The following is a 17,393-nucleotide window of genomic DNA, read 5'->3' on the forward strand; positions in this document are numbered from 1 at the left end:
GATCAGTTTCTGTTATCATGTTATACTGCTTGTGATATTATCAATGAAGAAAATATGTATTATTTGAGTTGAAGCTGGTTCACACCCATACTACAGGGGGCGATATTCGCTATGAGTGTTTTCCAAGCCCGTCAATTGGTGTACGGACGGAGGCAGAGGGGTATTTGCGAGGAAGTCAGTGACAATGGCGGCAACCACAGACAGCGCGGATCTCAAACGAAAACTTGACGATAAAGAGGGTGAAACTGGAGATGCAGAAGAAGAAGAAGAAGGATGGGTCGGTCCCATGCCAAGCGAAGCTACACAAACAAAGAAAAGAAAAGGTAGTTGTTGTTGTTGCATTGAAATTGATTAGACAGACAACCGTCTAGCACGTTAGCATGCCAGGACTTGAGGAGGTACTGTAATAATCACACAATGATGATTTTGTTTTTGTCAGTACTGGAATATGAACGCGTTTATTTGGACAACTTGCCATCTGCTGCCATGTATGAACGAAGCTACATGCACAGGGATGTAATCACGCAGATGGTCTGTTCCAAGTAAGTATACAAATATCTCAAGTGTATGGTTGCAATCTGAAGTAACCTTTTAGTTTCTTTCAGGGTGTTTACTTCCGGTTGAATTGATTTGGGCTTTGCTTTTGTGTAACACACACATACACACACACACACAAAACAACGTTTTCTATAAATGCAAAATGTCTCCAGTTGTCTGTCCTTCCTCTAGAACGTGAGTTCATTTGTTTTATCCCTCAGGACAGACTTCATCATCACAGCCAGTCAGGACGGCCATGTAAAGTTTTGGAAGAAGAGAGAGGATCATGGGGTCGAGTTTGTCAAACACTTCCGCAGTCATTTGGGTATGAATTAATTTAAGTTTATTCAAATAACACCACATATGCAATCATGAATGTTTGAACAATAAATGAACAATAAAAGTCACTTGTGGCAAAAGTGGACCGACTTTAATTATTTCAATCTCTACTACAGGTGTGATTGAGTGTATTTCCGTCAGTGCTGATGGAGCTCTGTTCTGCTCTGTGGGGGATGACCAGGCCATGAAAGTATTTGATGTTGTCAACTTTGACATGATCAACATGCTGAAGTTGGGGTGAGTTTGCTGGTATGTAGTGGTGAAGTTAGAAAACTGTGGAGCAATGTGCTGACTGTCTCAGCATACATCAGAATCACAATTTCTTTGATCATAATCTGTTGATTGTAATTCCCTTTGTATAAAAGCATCTGCAAAATGCATATTGACCTGGTCTCTGGTCTGTCTCTTGTGTAGCTTTCACCCAGGCCAATGTGAATGGATCTACAATCCAGGTGATGCCATCTCAACAGTGGCCTGCTCAGAGAAATCCACAGGGAAGATCTTTGTTTATGACGGACGGGGGAGCAACGAACCATTCCACATCTTTGACAAGATGCACTCCTCTCCACTCTCCCAGATCCGCCTGAATCCCAAATATCGGGTCATTGTGTCTGCAGATAAGGCAGGAATGCTGGAGTACTGGACTGGCCTTCCAAACGAATTCAAATTTCCCAGGCACGTGGACTGGGAGTACAAAACGGACACAGACTTGTATGAATTTGCTAAAAACAAAACCTATCCTACCAGCCTGGCTTTCTCTCACGACGGCAAGAAAATGGCCACCATTGCCTCTGACCGAAAAGTGAGGATTTTCCGCTTCCTGTCCGGGAAACTGATGAGGGTGTTTGATGAATCATTAACAGTAAGTTCCAACTGGTCTTTTGCACAGGAACACCACAGCTGTGGCTGCTGAAGAGCTGCTACGTGTCACCTCGGTGATGTATGGCTGCCATTTTGTGCCAGTACGCTCACTACACATTTCTGTATGGTAGATGTTCACAGAGCTGCAGCAGATGAGACAGCAGCTGCCAGACATGGAGTTTGGGAGGAGGATGGCGGTGGAGAGGGAACTGGAGAAGGTCGATGGTATCCGGTTGACCAACATCATCTTTGATGAGACGGGCCACTTTGTCCTCTACGGGACCATGCTGGGCATTAAGGTCATCAACGTGGAAACCAACAGGTAACCTTGTGGGCCTCAAAACAGTGGTCAACAACCGTGGTTCTGGTTTGCTCCAGCCCAGCAAAAAATCTAAAAACAAATTCACCTAATTAACTTACCTGTGGTCATATGAGAGTGAAGATAATAGGGGGTTGTCATACTGTACATGTATTTGTGTGTTTCATTTATTCTTAACATGTCTTCTCAGGTGTGTGCGGATCCTAGGGAAGCTTGAGAACATCCGTGTGGTCAAGCTGTGCCTGTTCCAGGGGTGCGCCAAGGTCAACCAGACGGCCCCCACCATTGAGATGAAGGCGTCTGATAACCCCGCCCTGCAGAGCATGGAGTCTGACCCCACTGTCTTCTGCACCGCATTCAAGAAGAACCGCTTCTACATGGTGAGATGGCGCTCCTGATGTCACTGCTACCAGGGTAGTGTACGAAGTGTTTTCTCCTGTTTCCTGGATAGGGAATGTTACGGTTGTTGAGGTTCAATGGGTGGTGGGAGAATGGAGTGAATTTCAACTTTCGCCACTGTAGCCTCATTTATTTAGTGTGTACCTCAGCGTTCTTCTCCAAAAAATGGTTTCCTTTGCTTTCACAGTTCTCCAAGAGGGAGCCAGAGGATACTAAGAACGCTGACTCAGACAGGGACATCTTTAATGAGAAGCCCTCCAAGGAGGAGGTGATGGCGGCCACGCAGGCTGAAGGGCCCAAGAGGATCTCAGACAGTGCCATCATCCACACCACCATGGGAGACATCCACATCAAACTCTTCCCTGTCGAGTAGGTTCCCACTATGACTGCCCAGTTGATGCATCCACAATGCAATGAGCAATATCCTAACCTTTTTTCTTTGATATGTAAATCTCTCTCTATTTTTTTAAAGACTAACCTCTTCAAGACCTTACCTCTGTGTTATTATAATTTTTGCATTGCATATCTGTTATTAATAATGGCTTTTTAATTGATCTCAGGTGTCCTAAAACAGTGGAGAATTTCTGTGTGCATAGCAGGAATGGTTACTTCAACGGCCACATATTTCACAGGGTTATCAAGGTAGGACATTTCATCAGCGCTCTTGTGAACTTGTATCAAACTGAATGTGCCTACAAAACGTTATACACAAATATTGTTTTAATGATTAGAAATGGAGTGTTAAGGTGTTGATGGACCTACTTCCCTACACATAACGTACAAGAATGTGATCGGGAGGAGCATGTTTCCTTTCATGTTTCCTTTTCATGTTTGATTGAACTTGGTGTCTCCTCTCTGCCCAGGGCTTCATGATCCAGACCGGGGACCCTACAGGCACAGGGATGGGTGGGGAAAGCATCTGGGGAGGAGAGTTTGAGGATGAGTTTCACGCCACACTAAGGCACGACCGGCCCTACACCCTCAGTATGGCCAACGGGGGCCCTGGCACCAACGGATCCCAGTTCTTTGTCACCGTCGTACCCACGGTAAAGGGTCTTATGATACAGTAATTAACACTGGTGTGGTGTTCCTTTGGTTCAACTCTGTGTGCTTGTGTGTGTGCGCAAAAAGCCAATTTACAGTTGTTTTGGTTGGCTTGTTTCTAAAAACATTCTATGACCCTCAGATTTAGTTTGTGAATCAATCTCTACACTGCTGTCAGTAACTGACATCTCTCCATGCTCTTCTTTACAGCCTTGGCTGGACAACAAACACACAGTCTTTGGAAGAAGTGCAAAAGGCATGGAGGTCGTTCAGAGGATCTCCAATGTCAAAGTCAACCCCAAAACCGACAAACCTTACGAAGACATCAGCATCATCAACATCACAATCAAGTGATTGTGTTCCCTCACCATACTGTCATGTACAATTACCCTTTTTTAAAGTAAAGTGAGCTATTCAACGATCCATTGAGGTGTCTGACATTATTGTGTGTATGTGGAAACTGTTCGGATAGAAGAAATATTTAATATTATGTTTGCCTTGGATTGTTGACATGTTCTACTTGACAGAAAAAATCTGATCACACAATGTCCCCAAATGTTCATCAGTTGTTTTTTATTTAATAGCATCACATTAATTATGAATGATTTACAAAAGCCATATCAAGTCCACGAGTAACAAATGTGTGGTTGTGCCCTGTGCTTCTAAATGTTTCAAAAACTCACATCAGAAATGGAAGATTTTCACTAATTGAGAGAATTTTTAAGAATAGGGGAAAGGCTTCTTAACACATGCGTTTTTTACATAAATACAAGTAGTAAACATTACATAGCAATGAGGAAAGTTAATTCAAACCAAAGGATGGTTCCTCGATACATTGCATTAGAGGACTTAAAGGTGTTGGGTTAATGATTGACTAAGTTGCACAATGTAGTATGTTACTAAGGATGTGGAATGTAACATTTCATAAGCGCTCCACATAGCTAAAACAGAAGACCTAAAAGACAGAAGGTTGTCACAGTTCTCAAAGATAACATTTTTTTGCAATGAAGAGTTCAAACCTGGAGTCCTATGATCAACAGCAGATATTTTCTCCATTTGGTTCTAAATAAAGTCAGATGTACTGAAGCAGCAGACTTTTGCATAAAATGCATTCTGCATGCAAGACGCTCCCCAAAACAGGAAGCAGAATAAACACATATAAACACTCTTCATACATTTTCCCACAACATCGCAAAACAAAGGTAAATTCCAATCAACTGGAAGTTAATCCACCCCCGAACATAAATAGGTTTTTCAGTAAACTGTATTTTTTTTGTAACACGTTTCAACCAAAGCAAAGTTAACAGATCAGCCCAAACCTTAACTGGTGTGCTGTTTTTTAGACCAGCGGCAGCATTAAATAAATCATAAACTCAAAAGCATAGCTACATGTGAAACCCAAAGATGTTTGATAGACCCCATGAATTCCTATTGCTTGTATAAGACATTGAGGCAGTGCAAGAACAAAGCCAAATTAAGGACATTGGACCATTAGTTAAGATGAAACATTTATATGTATAGCCTTGGAGTAGACAGTTGTAACCAGCTAGAAGCAAATCCTGTTGAGGATAAACTTATGTTTTGGACCATGCAAATGTCTCAGGAAGTAGACCTCTGCTTCTTGTTGGTTTTAGAGAGAGAAACCATATCCGATCCTGAGTGATACACTTAGATGGTGCAGAGTTAGCACTATACCTTTGCTGTCTAACTCCATTGAACAGCAAATAAGATAGATATTGAATACTCATATCTTGCACACAACTTCACAGGATGCACTGGTTATGGGTTAGCATTGGTTATAGACTGATGCCATAAAGATGGTAATAATCATGAGTAACATGATTATACAGGAACACGGATACAATTCACTGTGTCAGAGCACAAGGGGTGCGTTACCTCCTCATAATATTACAACTTTTGAGAAGTAAATTTTTGACAGGTCAATAATAGTTGACAGAGTGACATACTGTAGTCAGATAAACCTTACAGGGAACTGAGCAGTGTGTCAAACTAAATAATCTGCAACATGATGTTAGGCCATGAAATGGCTACTCTAAGCTTCCTCATATAAATCAGGCAAGATGGCAATGTCTAGTTTATGGTGCATTCATGACCAACACGGAAACTCAAGTGATTTGAGGTTGGAAACTCCAAATAACATGAACGCCTGCAGGTGACGGCTAACATTGGCCAGTTATCGTCGCTTTAACTTGCAATTTTGCAAGTTTGCGACTCTCATGCATGAAAACAAACTTCAGTGTGTATTCAACAGCTTAGGGTTTCATGGTTGTTAGATTTCCATTTCACATTAGCGTAAGCTTCTGAAAATCCTGCCATGTTCGCGATTACTTTCTTGTTGACATGACGTCAGAGAACTACAAGTCGTAAACTCTGAGCTCGAGAATGATACCCGAGTTTCCCACTTGTAAGATGAGGGCCATTCAAATAGATTTTTCCCACTGAGTTTGTGTTTCCGACTTGTCACGAATGCACCAATATAAGCATGTTAGTAAGCTTGAAGGAATCCATATGATCTGAATCCATATGATGACATGTATTGCTACAACCGAGCACAAAGCATTCGGACTAATGATGGATTCGCTTGTGTGGTTTAGAAGCTTATTAACATGTTAAAATTTGAGGATGGAGTGGGTGTGGCTGGGGTTGGGTTGGTGCTGCATCCCAATTGTCTAAAGTGGCCTCCTCTACTTGTCTCTCATCTGGACTGGCTACCAAGACCTGCTTTCGCCTGTCCAGTTCTTTCACATCAGTGCAGACGAAGAAAAGGAGGTGAGGAACCTCTTCAGACTACTGAGATGTACACTTGATAAAGACAGTCAGTCCTTAGGGAAGGAAGGGAGGGAGGTTTAGGCCACATCCAGAACACCGGCTTATACGTAGGTTAGGGTTAGGGTTAGGTGTGTGTGTCTTAGGAGGATGGGACTGGGGCCGGTAATATGTCATCATCACAGAAGAGAAAAGAAGGCGATATTTAGGCCACATCCAGGACGCCTGCAGCCACCAGCTGTCGTGAGAGCCAGTCCAGCCCCTCGTGGAGGCCCATCCCGCTGCGGGCGTCACACCCCTGGATGTGCCAGCTCCTCCCACAGCACAGTTTGTGTAGGCTCAGCAGCTCAGTCATCTCCTCCACAGACACAATCCCGGCGACGTCCTGCAACACATCACAAATCAATCAGTTTATCAGTCAATCCTGCTGCACACAGACAAAACAGCAAGTCAGTCAGGTTTATTTTACATCAAGGTTTTTACGAATAAACAGTGTGTTGTACCTGTTTGTTGGCGAAGATGAGCAGCAGGGCGTCTCTCAGCTCCTTCTCCGTCAGCAGCTTGGCCAGCTCACTGTGGGCCTCCATCAGCCTGTCCCTGTGACAGCTGTCAATCACAAACACCACCGCTGAGAGAGACAGAGAGAGAGAGAGAGAGAGAGAGACAGAGAGAGAGAGAGAGAGAGAGAGAGAGAGAGAGAGAGAGAGAGAGAGAGAGAGGCAGATCAGTGTGAAATAATACTGAAGTGATATAAATGTAAGGGATGGCAGGTAATGAGAGACAGGGGATAGATACCTTGTGTGTTCAGGTAATAGTGCTTCCAAAGAGGCCGTAGTTTATGCTTTCCACCCACATCCCAGATGGTGAACTTCAGATTCTTATATTCAACTGTCTCCACATTAAAACCTAAAGATGGGGGGGAAGGGAGATAAAGGTGTGTGTCAATACAAATTCTGAGGTAAATATTCAAATGTAAATCTCAATGTTAAAAGTGTGCCATTTGAGACTTGCATACAAAGGCATTTACTCATAGAATAAATAATTTTACCCATAATAAATAATTTTGCACAACAAAGACAATATTGATTTTACTGATGGTGGAGATGATTGATTGTTGGATAAATGCATATCATGCATGGATTTACCGATGGTAGGGATGGGCTGCATAAACTCATCTTGTTTCAGTTTGAAGAGGATGGTGGTTTTCCCAGCTCCGTCCAGTCCCAGAGTCACTACCCGGATCTCCATCTTTGGACCAATATGGACCCGGTTGTCCTGAAATGGAGTGAGTGTTATAAATCTCCAAAATAGGAATCTCAGGAAGCTTGTCAGCGATTCCTCCTAATTTGGCCTCACTCCTTTTATTTTGCCTCACTATTTCTAGTTTCCAGGGTGAGCATGTACCTTTGTGAAGGTGACAGGGATGCCAGCGTCCAGCTGAATGTGGTCTGCCAGCTCAGTGAACTGCTGCTGCTGTTTCTGCAGGGTCTCTAGAAGCCTGTTTATCTCCTGCTTCGCCAGGACAACTCTGCAGTCATCCTACAGGGCCCAGGACAAACAGAATTCTAAACACTTTGTAAGCAGGTTCATTTCAACCAATCAATATCTCTAAAATGTGATTAAAAATATCGCAGTTCATTGCTTGCAAATAACCAAACATATGTAGTTGCAACTAATTGCTGCTCATCTAGAATGAATCCCAGGCAGCAGGTCCTGAGGATGGACATTGAGAATCCCTGGTCTACCCTGCTACCACAGACACTCATCGGCCGCCATGTTGGCTCCTACCTGCTGCAGTGTCTTCTCACAGTGCAGGCAGGCAGTGGAGACCTGGGACAGCAGGATGGTCATGTCCTCCTGCTGCTGCCGCAGCCAGATCAGCCTCTCCCTGACGTGGGCGTCCACCACGCTCAACGCCATCTCCTCCTGACGGCACAGCGTCTCATGGAGATCTGCAAAGTAGGCTCGCACACAGGAGCGGGCGCTTTCCGCTGTGCCTGGGACCTGAGGATCCAGAGACAAGACATTCCATCTGCGTTAGAGAGGACATGAAAAAAGTGCCTTATCGCTTTGTACAACTCTTTTACACCATCATAACCCTACATCTGAGGTTGCTTTTCTCCATTGTTTATGTGTTGTCGTAATTTTAGTCAAACCATGTGTAGTGTTCAATATATGTTTCAAACTATCATGTCAATCTCATGGATTTTCAGGCCTGGAAATACATTGAATACATAATCTGCTCAGTCATTGAGTGTCATGTCCATTGTGAGCTGCTCTTACATGCTCAGTGTGTGCCATGCCGATCCCATCCTCCACGATCTGCTCTCCCCCCTCGATCTGCTGTACGATGCCCACCAGCTTGCGTGAGTATTCAGACACCTCCTCTGTGAAGGTGCGGATGCAATGGGCCATGTCCAGGATGGACGCACGGATTTGATTGGCTTCACCCTCAAGAACAGCATGCTACAGGGGGACCAAACAGGAAAAAAATGATTTAATACAAGGAATAACAACTTTCTTAAATGTGTGTTTGTAAACTGTATTACATTTTACATTCTATAAACTACAAACATGTGTAGTGCATGTGTAATTATGTGTATATAGTGATGTGAAATAAACAAAACTAAAACTTAGTTTTGAGGCGGGTTGGTCCCTGGCTACATTTATCTCTTCTCATTGCACCACTACACAGGACATAGAAATTAATATCCCATTCGCCCTTTTGTACCTTATGTCCCTGGTGCTTGCCGTACTCCTTGCACACGCAGCACATGAGCGGGCCAGGGTGGCAGGCTTCCTCCAGACAGACAAACTCGATGGCGTGGACTTGGTGCTGTGAGCATAGGGTCTTCTCATGGGGCTTGTCTGCCAGCGGTACACGGCGGTGCTTGGCCAGGGTGCGGGTAGAGTGGGTGAGCTGGGAGCACTCTGCGCACAGGTGGGTGGCACACACGGTACAGTACATGGAGGCTGTGTGGCTCTCATCCTCATCACAGCGGATTACACACTGGAATGAGAGGAGAAGGGAGAGAGGAACAGACATGAGAGGATGATGATACCTTGCATTTACCACTAATATCAGCAGAATAGGAGAAAAATCAGGAGAATAGCCAAAAAGGGCTTCCTACCTCTCCCATCCCTTTGAGGGCGTCCTCTGCCATGCCTGACTGGTTGGAGGCCCCATTCTGAAGCCTCTCCAGAAGCTCCAGCAGCGCAAAGTTCTTCTTCAGCCCCCACACCCCAGAGTCCCCTGGTCAAGAAATCAGAGAGAAAGGTCACTCAGTCACATGATACTTAATGTGTTGGTCTATGAGAAGATGTTTAACCCATCCTCATACATAATAGGGTATTGCAAGTGTAGAGGATAAGAGCGATAATGTAAGAACGATAATGTAAGAGCGATAATGTCTCCCTTGGCACACAAGGAAGTACTGTTCTCCGTGCATGCAAGACTGTCTTGCAAAATAAAATAAGTGATTAACATGGAATCATGCATCATGTATTCCTTTTCCCTGATGTTTTAACATCACATTTTCATAGATGGAAAACGTAACAGTGTTGCACTCACCCAGCTCAGTGACCTGTCTGTCAAAGGGGCAGCGGACCGCCCTGCCATGCAGTGGTAGCCGGGTGAGACAGTCATGGCACACAGTGTGACCACAGAGCAGGAGCCGAGGGACCTTGTCCCCTTGGAGAGAGAAGACATCCTCACATACCCCACACTCAAGCACCTGGAAAACAACAAGCATAGTTTTGAGATAATAGTTTGGCTGAACCTGACAGATCCCTTTACATTGCGCATCTCAAAGTCAGGTATATTTTTGTACCCACGTCCTGCATGATGTCTAACCAAAGCTAAGAGGGGCAAGCTGTCAATTGATATACAACCACACTTGATGGTTTGTTATTGTTAAACTAGTGTGTGATAACACTAGATAAAAGCCAGATCCTTTTACGCACCAGATTTTAAACGCAATTTTTAGAGGGATGATACATGGGATATTGACTCTTTCTATACAATCCAAAAGAAGATCTTTAGCTAGGTCAAAAGATAATCTATAAATGTAATGTAGCAATGTAGCATATAGCTAACGTCAGCAGTCACGAAGCAATGAGGCAGTAGCATATTCTGCGCATCCAGTTGACTGGGATTTGATTTACAGTATATAGCAAACTGTACGGGGAACGGGTGACCCAGAATCACAAACTGAGTTCTGGGGTATCTAGTCCGTCTTTGGTCGGAGGCCGAGGTTTGACGGACAGTAGAGTGCTGCAGCGACGTCCGCCCCCAGCAGAACAGGACAGGAGCATCCAGCCACGAAGGCAACTGGATCCGGCGAAATTGTTGGTAGTTAAGGCAAAGTCACGATCATCGCCAATTTCCCACCCCCCACACATGATTCTATAGTTGTTTAATTTGCTTAACACCAACCTTCACTGTGCCTCCACTTGCCCCTCTCCCATGTCGAACACAGGGCTCCATCGGTGCTGCGGTGCCCTGCTTGTTTATACCCACAGCAGCGGCCATCCTTGGAATAAACCATTACAACGGTGACAGTGGGAATCAGAAAATGCGTATGCGAAGTACCCGTAGTAGACTACCACATGTGGTCACAAAGCATGAACATATTAAACATATTCATGTAGCTTTGTTTCGATTTGACAATAATTAGTCAATGTGTTTCGGATATTGACAAATCAATAGCAACAGTGAAACTGACAACGGTCGATTGCCCCCTAAAATGATGGTGGAATAGTCTGTCAGCTGTTTCCGACCATTCTAAATAATATTGGTGCACAACCATTCCATTTGTATTTGTATTTATAGTACTGTAGTGTATTTTGCTCTGACCAGTGTTGTGCACAATGGAAGATGCAGCATGCAGTTGGCCACTGTAGATTGAGGAAACGATGCAAGAGAGACAGTGCTAGGAATAGCCTTATTTGGTTAAGGCTATGAACATCACAATAGTATAGGTTGAAAATGTTTAGAGTAACGCGGGCCTAGGGATTCCATGCCCAAATCTGGAAGACAAAGCATGCTGTTTTGTATATAAGACTGAACGGCTAGACTAGACTAGGGGGGACATCATTGACTGTATAGGAGCCCCCACATCTGGCCGTGGATTGTAACGATGAAGTTATGATTAATAAAAGACGATTAAACTGACTCATCCGGACCTCTGCAGCTTCCTTTCTTCATCTAAGTTTATTAACTACAGTACTTCATATCCTCGTCTCCTTTCCTTCCTTTGACATGTCATGATTAATGTAAGTGAAAGGGAGAAATCAATATATCATTACTAGATACAGAAAGTAAACTTGAGGACCAGGTGCCTTTTTGTTTGTTTACAAAACAGAACTGTATTAATTGGCAGGGAAGGGTGATATCAGAACGATTATGTTGAATGGGTGGGTTCATTCCTCTCCTTCCCCAGCCTCTCCCACCTTCTCATAGTCCTTCTTCAGGGCTGCCAGATCCTCTCTGGCCTCTGAGAACTCTCTCCCTCCTCCATGCCCTCACCCACATACCAGTGCAAAAAAGCAGGCTTGGCGTACATCAGGTCGAACTTGTGATCAAGCCGTACCCAGGCATCAGCGATGGCCGTTGTGTTGCACAGCATGCACACAGCCCTCTGCACCTTGGCCAAGTCTCCCCCTGGCACCACAGTGGGCGGCTGGTAGTTGATGCCCACCTTGAAGCCTGTAGGACACCAGTCTACAAACTGGATTGTGCGTTTGTTCTTGATGGTGGCAATGGGCAGTAGTTGGGCACCACATCCCCACTCCACATCATTCAACAGGCCATGCACTTCCCAAGGCGTGGGTCACACTTCACCATCTGGTTGGCGGGCTCAAAGCAGGAGTTTGTGATCTCCGCCACTGAGAGCTGCTCATGGTAGGCCTTCTCAGCTGAGATTACAGGCGCGTAGGTGACCAGTACCAGTGGGAAGTGGAAATGGATGCTGGGGTAAGGCACCAATTTGGTCTGGATCTCGCCGGTCAGGTCCACGTTGAGTGATCCGTCAAAGCGCAGCGAGGCAGAGTTGTAGGGTTCCACCATTGCTGTGGACACCTGAGGAGCAGGGTAAATGGCAAACTCCAGCTTTGAATTTTTGCCATAGTCAACTGACAGCCTCTCCATGAGCAGAGAGGCAAAACCTGGACCAGTTCCACCGCCAAAAGCTGTGGAAGATGAGGAAGCCCTGCAGCCCAGTGCACTGATCCGACAGCTTGCGAACTCGGTCAAGCACCAAGTCCACGATCTCTTTACTGAAGGTATAGTGGCCTCATGTGTATTTGTTAGCGGCATCCTTACCGTTGATCAGCTTCTCTGCGTGGAAAAGCTGCCGGTATGTTCCCGAGTTCGTTAAGAACAGTTGGTTCGAGATCAACAAACACAGCCCGTGGGACATGTGTCCATTCCTGTCTCGCTGAAGAAGTCCGCCGATGGTTTTGCCGGTTGGCATTTTGGCCATCTAGCTGGATGCCATGCTCCAAGCTATACAGCTCTCAGCATGCATTCCCGATCTGCACTCCGTCCGGCCTGACCAACGTGGATGTAAATGCATATTGATGAGGCTACAAAATAAGAACTGTGATCATGATAGCAATAAAGTTACTTAATTTTGACAAATGGCTATCTTCTGTCACTATCTAGCGAGTTTACACACTCCTATCTCCGTGGCTCTGTAATTTGTAACGGTTAACTGCCAAATTCAATGTAAATAATTTCTTGTCCTAGTTATTTAGCGCCCTCTTGCGTTCTTTTTACAACACCTCTTTTTTAAGCATGATGACGTAGATATTGTGCGTCTTTATTTTCTTCAGCACAATATGATAACTGCCAAAGCAACTAGGCAGTCTGCATATTTCCCCTAAATAAGTAGCTAACACTCTAATTCATCCACGTTTGCCCCCGCTTGCCTTCAAACCAGGTAAGAAATAGACGAAGTCGCCTCTTACAGGCTTTTGTGTATCTAACATTTGTACCCCTGTAGAGATACAGGAATCCCATCTACAGGGATACACATGTCAGTTATACAAAAGCCCAGAAGCGACATCGGCTAGGTAAGAACATTCTACCGTGTGTGCTAGTAGTCGTTATGCAGATAGGATTCTTTAATTGTGTAGATGCAGATCTGATCAGGACATATGTATCAAATACTTAATTATGTAATCTTTCCTCTCCTGGTATCTAGAGAGATTTGTGATGTCTCACTCGCAGCAGTCCGCCCCGCTCCCCACAGCTCCAGACTCCCCTGCCCTGGGCGTCACTGTTAGTGGAAATGTCACGAAGTATGCTATGAAGAAAAAGAAAATTCTTAATGCGGAAGAGAGTGAGCTGTTTGAGTTAACACAGGCTACAGGTATTGCCATGGACCAAGAGGTTTTCAAGTAAGTCAAATGTCCATTTCAAAACGGGCTCTTTTCCCTCCTCTCTTTGACACCTGTCCAGTTCTTTCACACCAGATACGTCTTATTATACCAGTGAGATTCACTCACCTATAGTTCGACAGACACACATGTCGTGTGCCACAGTATGTACATAGCCACATGCCATGTGCATAGTTTAACTAGCTGCTTCTCTTGCCCCTTTAGGATCATTGTGGACTTGTTGAAGATGAACGTGGCTCCCTTGGCAGTATTCCAGACCCTGAAGGATATGTGTGCTGTCCAGAGGATAGCAGATACCTCCATGGGAGACTCCACCACTGCTTCCCACACCACAACCACCACCACGACTACAGCCCCCTCAGAGCCCAGAGGTCAGTATCTGTATCAGGGGTAGGGAGAGTCAGGATATAAGAATATTAAACTCAGTCTCATGTACTGGGAGTTGTGATTGACCTCAATGTCTATACGCTATCAAAGTCCGTACGTCACAAACTGCAGAATTTAAACACAACTGGAGACACTCGTCATTTTTGGAGACAGAGGTCACTATTAGATAGATAGATAGATAGATAGAAACTTTATTTATCCCAGGGGGAAATTCAATTATGATTGCTAGCAAAAGTTAATATCTGAGCTAATATCTGGTTGCTAACAAACGGTAGATCTATAGTTCTAATTTTGCCCACGGTCAAAAGCTTGCAGGTAAGATAAATTGAGTGATTTACTGGAATTTACTGTTAATTATATTTTGGGCTAACTTTCTTTTTGCTAGCAATCATAACAATGACGCCTGTCTCCAGAAATTAGTTTTGTTTACATTCTGCAGTGTGTGACGTATGGACTTTAATAGTGTGTTGTGTCCCATAATATCTCTCCTTCTGTCAGCCTTGCTTGCTTTGCAGCCCCTTACCTTACCCCTAGCCTATATCCTGCTCAAGCAAGATATTAACCCCTCCACTGCCCCAGCTGGGCATGTGGGATGATCACATTCCTTACTAATGCCTACTCCAGGTTGTGCTTCTACACCTAATCTCCCTCACTAACTCCTGTTCACTCCATAGAGGCCTCTGCCTGCTGAATGGAATGAATGGGGAACATCATATGAAATACAGTCAAACTCCTCTCTGATTCCTCGTGTGTATTTGTGTCTTTACGTACCTGTAATATATATGCACAAACACGGTGTGTATCTGTATTTCTGTGCGTCTGTATCTCTTTTCTCCTTAAGATGAGACTGTTGTCTCTGGCAAGAGCACTAAGCCCCCCGCCCCTCCCCCCTCCTCCTCTGGCCCTCGGCCCACCCGGGTCAACACTAAGATCGTGGTCTATGGCCCCCAAGACGCTTGTGCTCCTCACTCTCAAGGTCCCCTCTTCACTGTCTCTTTTTGCTCCCTCCCTCTATCTATCTGTTTGTCTGTCTGTATGCCTGTATATCCTTCTCTTCAGCTTCAGCTTGAGTTTACTTACTGTGGCATGTAAAGTGTATTATTGCTCTTCTGAGTGTGAGAGGACTCGCTGTGTGTGGTGATTAGTGTTGTGATTAGTGTTGTGATTAGTGTCATATTGCTGGGACCTGTGTGGTGGTATTTCTTTGTGGGTTCTGTGGTGGCATGGAATGCATGATTTTGAATGTGATTCAGCTGTTCTGGCCTGTGAGATATTCAACCTTGTCCTTCAGTGGGGTGCTTTGAGGGAAAGGTAAATGGCATATGACCAGATTATGTTGGAGAGAAAGGAAAAAAAACAAGCAAGAAAGAAAGACCAACCCCTGCACTCATTCACCCCACTAATGCAAACAGTCTTCCATCTTGATTGTTTGTCATTCATTGCTATCTGTCCTACTTTTATGAATGTCCCCCATGCTCATCTGCATGTTCTTAACATTCCCCCAAACTCTGCTGTCTTTGCCATCATGCCATGTGTTCCACTAGTGTGTTACTGTAGGTTGCTACCTGTGATTGGGAGAGGTATAATTGCCCTTTCTGAAGAGAGGTCAGACTTTGGTTTGAGCTTGAGCTCTATAGGTCTACTCTGCTCCACATGTCAACATACATCTACTCCCACTGCAACATACACACAGATCTATGACCTCTCTCACACACACACACACACACACACACACACACACACACTAACCCTGTCTCTTGTTTTATGTCTACAGTGCGGAGTAAAGCAGGTGCAGGCCACAGTGAGAAGAGCAGTCGGGACAGAGAGGGCTCCAGCCAGAGGGTGCCACGCCAGCCCAGCGCCACAAGGGGGCAGAAGACCACCAAGAGCTCAGGCAGCAGCAGCTCATCCTCTCAGATCACACCCTCCAACTAAGGCCTTGACACCAAACTTGACACTTAAATCAGACTTCTTTTATCTGAATATGATGATCAGATCACAATCCCGTCACAGAATGTGCGTCCACATCTGGTATTAAAACGTTTAAAATGTGTTTCTAACAGTCTCCCGCGCCCACACTGTGTCCGCATTTCTTTCTCCCCTTGCTGTATTAATAGCCTGTGTGCGCTTTCAGTGGCCGTCTAGACTGGATAGAAATCGGAAATACAATGCGAGCTCGTCCACCTCGCGAGTTGGTCAGACGAATTCAAACACAATCAAGCCACAATGTACACCATTTCCGATTTATATCCAGTCTAGATGCAATCCGGCCACCGAAAGCGCATACAGGCTATTAAATACACCTGTACAGTTGTATAGGATCATCTTATAAGGATGACAAAAGTCAGATTTAAGTTTCAAGTGTAGGCGCGGCCTTTTAACACACAGCCTCCAGGACGCTCATAGCAAGAATATTACAGGAGCTATAAGCATGCACGACAGTTTCTGAGAATTGATCAGAACTGCCCTCACTGTCATGACACAAATGTCAGCTACCCAAGTAGCTCACATGGATACCAGTTTATGCCAGTGTGGAGACAGTTGCCATAAACTGATATCAGCTGTCATGAATGTTTATAGTATTTATTGTGTCATTGTTATGTGACTTTATATTTGAGCCTTATGATGAAGAGTTCAAGTAAATTGTTACTGAGATTAACTATTTGTTCTCCTGTTGCCAGTTGTTATTGTGGACCCTATACTGTTAGACGGGTATGATCTCTGGGCATGGGCTACTGTACCTGTGTAAACTATTATTATATTGAGTATTTCATGAATTTACTCAGCCAACTTGCTGAACTTTGCCTGTTGATTTGTATGTCTTCTTATACTTTAAAAAAAAAAAAAAAATTAAGCATTGAAATATCTGTAACATTTAGATATTTAGATATTGTGGAATCAAACATGCTCATTCTGTCTTGTCCCAAAATGTATCAATAAAAATATTTTTTTTAGGACCACTGTAAGAAGTCTACAATGCTTTTTTCATAATCTAACCAGTATGTGCAGAATGATTTTGCCTACCCAAGAGCCTGTAAGTAAAGCACAGTCAAGTGGTCCGTTTAAGTGGTTATATTCTCATTTTTATTACAATGGTGCTTCAACAGAGCACACAATGGTTAACTGCTTTTCTCTATTCAGTTCTGTCATGTCAGAATTGTTATTTTATTCTTAAATTCAGGATTTGTTGGTATTCTTAAGGTGTCCTCATTCTTTCCCACCTGTGTTAGTAGTTACATATGAACAGCATATATGTCTTGAGAATATAAATGGTTCTAATTTAGAAACCTTGGACCTTATCCTTGGAACTATACATGTG

The 17,393-nt window shown here is 44.2% G+C and overlaps 3 protein-coding genes and 1 pseudogene across 4 annotated transcripts; 2 read left to right on the forward strand and 2 right to left on the reverse strand.

The window, feature by feature from the left end:
* Positions 1-174: 174 nt before the first annotated feature.
* Positions 175-3,922, forward strand: ppwd1 (peptidylprolyl isomerase domain and WD repeat containing 1). The gene is made up of 11 exons (XM_083669512.1): positions 175-323; positions 440-542; positions 759-862; positions 993-1,113; positions 1,291-1,738; positions 1,869-2,059; positions 2,247-2,436; positions 2,643-2,824; positions 3,016-3,097; positions 3,319-3,501; positions 3,710-3,922. Exons 1-11 carry the CDS (start codon positions 185-187, stop codon positions 3,851-3,853), a joined length of 1,887 nt encoding a protein of 628 aa, XP_083525638.1. The 5' UTR covers positions 175-184; the 3' UTR covers positions 3,854-3,922.
* Positions 3,923-4,063: 141 nt separating this feature from the next.
* trim23 (tripartite motif containing 23) lies at positions 4,064-10,817 on the reverse strand (the record flags this gene model as incomplete). Its single annotated transcript, XM_083669513.1, has 11 exons — positions 4,064-6,671; positions 6,790-6,914; positions 7,082-7,192; positions 7,432-7,561; positions 7,691-7,825; positions 8,075-8,290; positions 8,570-8,752; positions 9,018-9,296; positions 9,418-9,539; positions 9,858-10,020; positions 10,722-10,817. The coding sequence occupies 11 exons, from the start codon at positions 10,815-10,817 to the stop codon at positions 6,492-6,494; spliced, it is 1,740 nt and encodes a 579-aa protein (XP_083525639.1). The 3' UTR covers positions 4,064-6,491.
* Positions 10,818-11,707: 890 nt separating this feature from the next.
* Positions 11,708-13,353, reverse strand: LOC310804671 (tubulin alpha chain, testis-specific-like; annotated as a pseudogene). The gene is made up of 2 exons: positions 13,275-13,353; positions 11,708-12,871 (listed from the first exon to the last, which is right to left on the reverse strand). The product of its transcript is annotated as a tubulin alpha chain, testis-specific-like (transcript).
* On the forward strand, positions 13,113-17,031 carry mzt2b (mitotic spindle organizing protein 2B). Its single transcript, XM_083670894.1, has 5 exons — positions 13,113-13,227; positions 13,492-13,687; positions 13,892-14,058; positions 14,916-15,050; positions 15,849-17,031. Exons 2-5 carry the CDS (start codon positions 13,503-13,505, stop codon positions 16,007-16,009), a joined length of 648 nt encoding a protein of 215 aa, XP_083527020.1. The 5' UTR covers positions 13,113-13,227; positions 13,492-13,502; the 3' UTR covers positions 16,010-17,031.
* The last annotated feature ends 362 nt before the right edge of the window (positions 17,032-17,393 follow it).

The sequence above is a fragment of the Argentina silus genome (genome assembly GCF_951799395.1).
Source record: "Argentina silus genome assembly, chromosome: 5".
Lineage (NCBI taxonomy): Eukaryota > Metazoa > Chordata > Actinopteri > Argentiniformes > Argentinidae > Argentina > Argentina silus.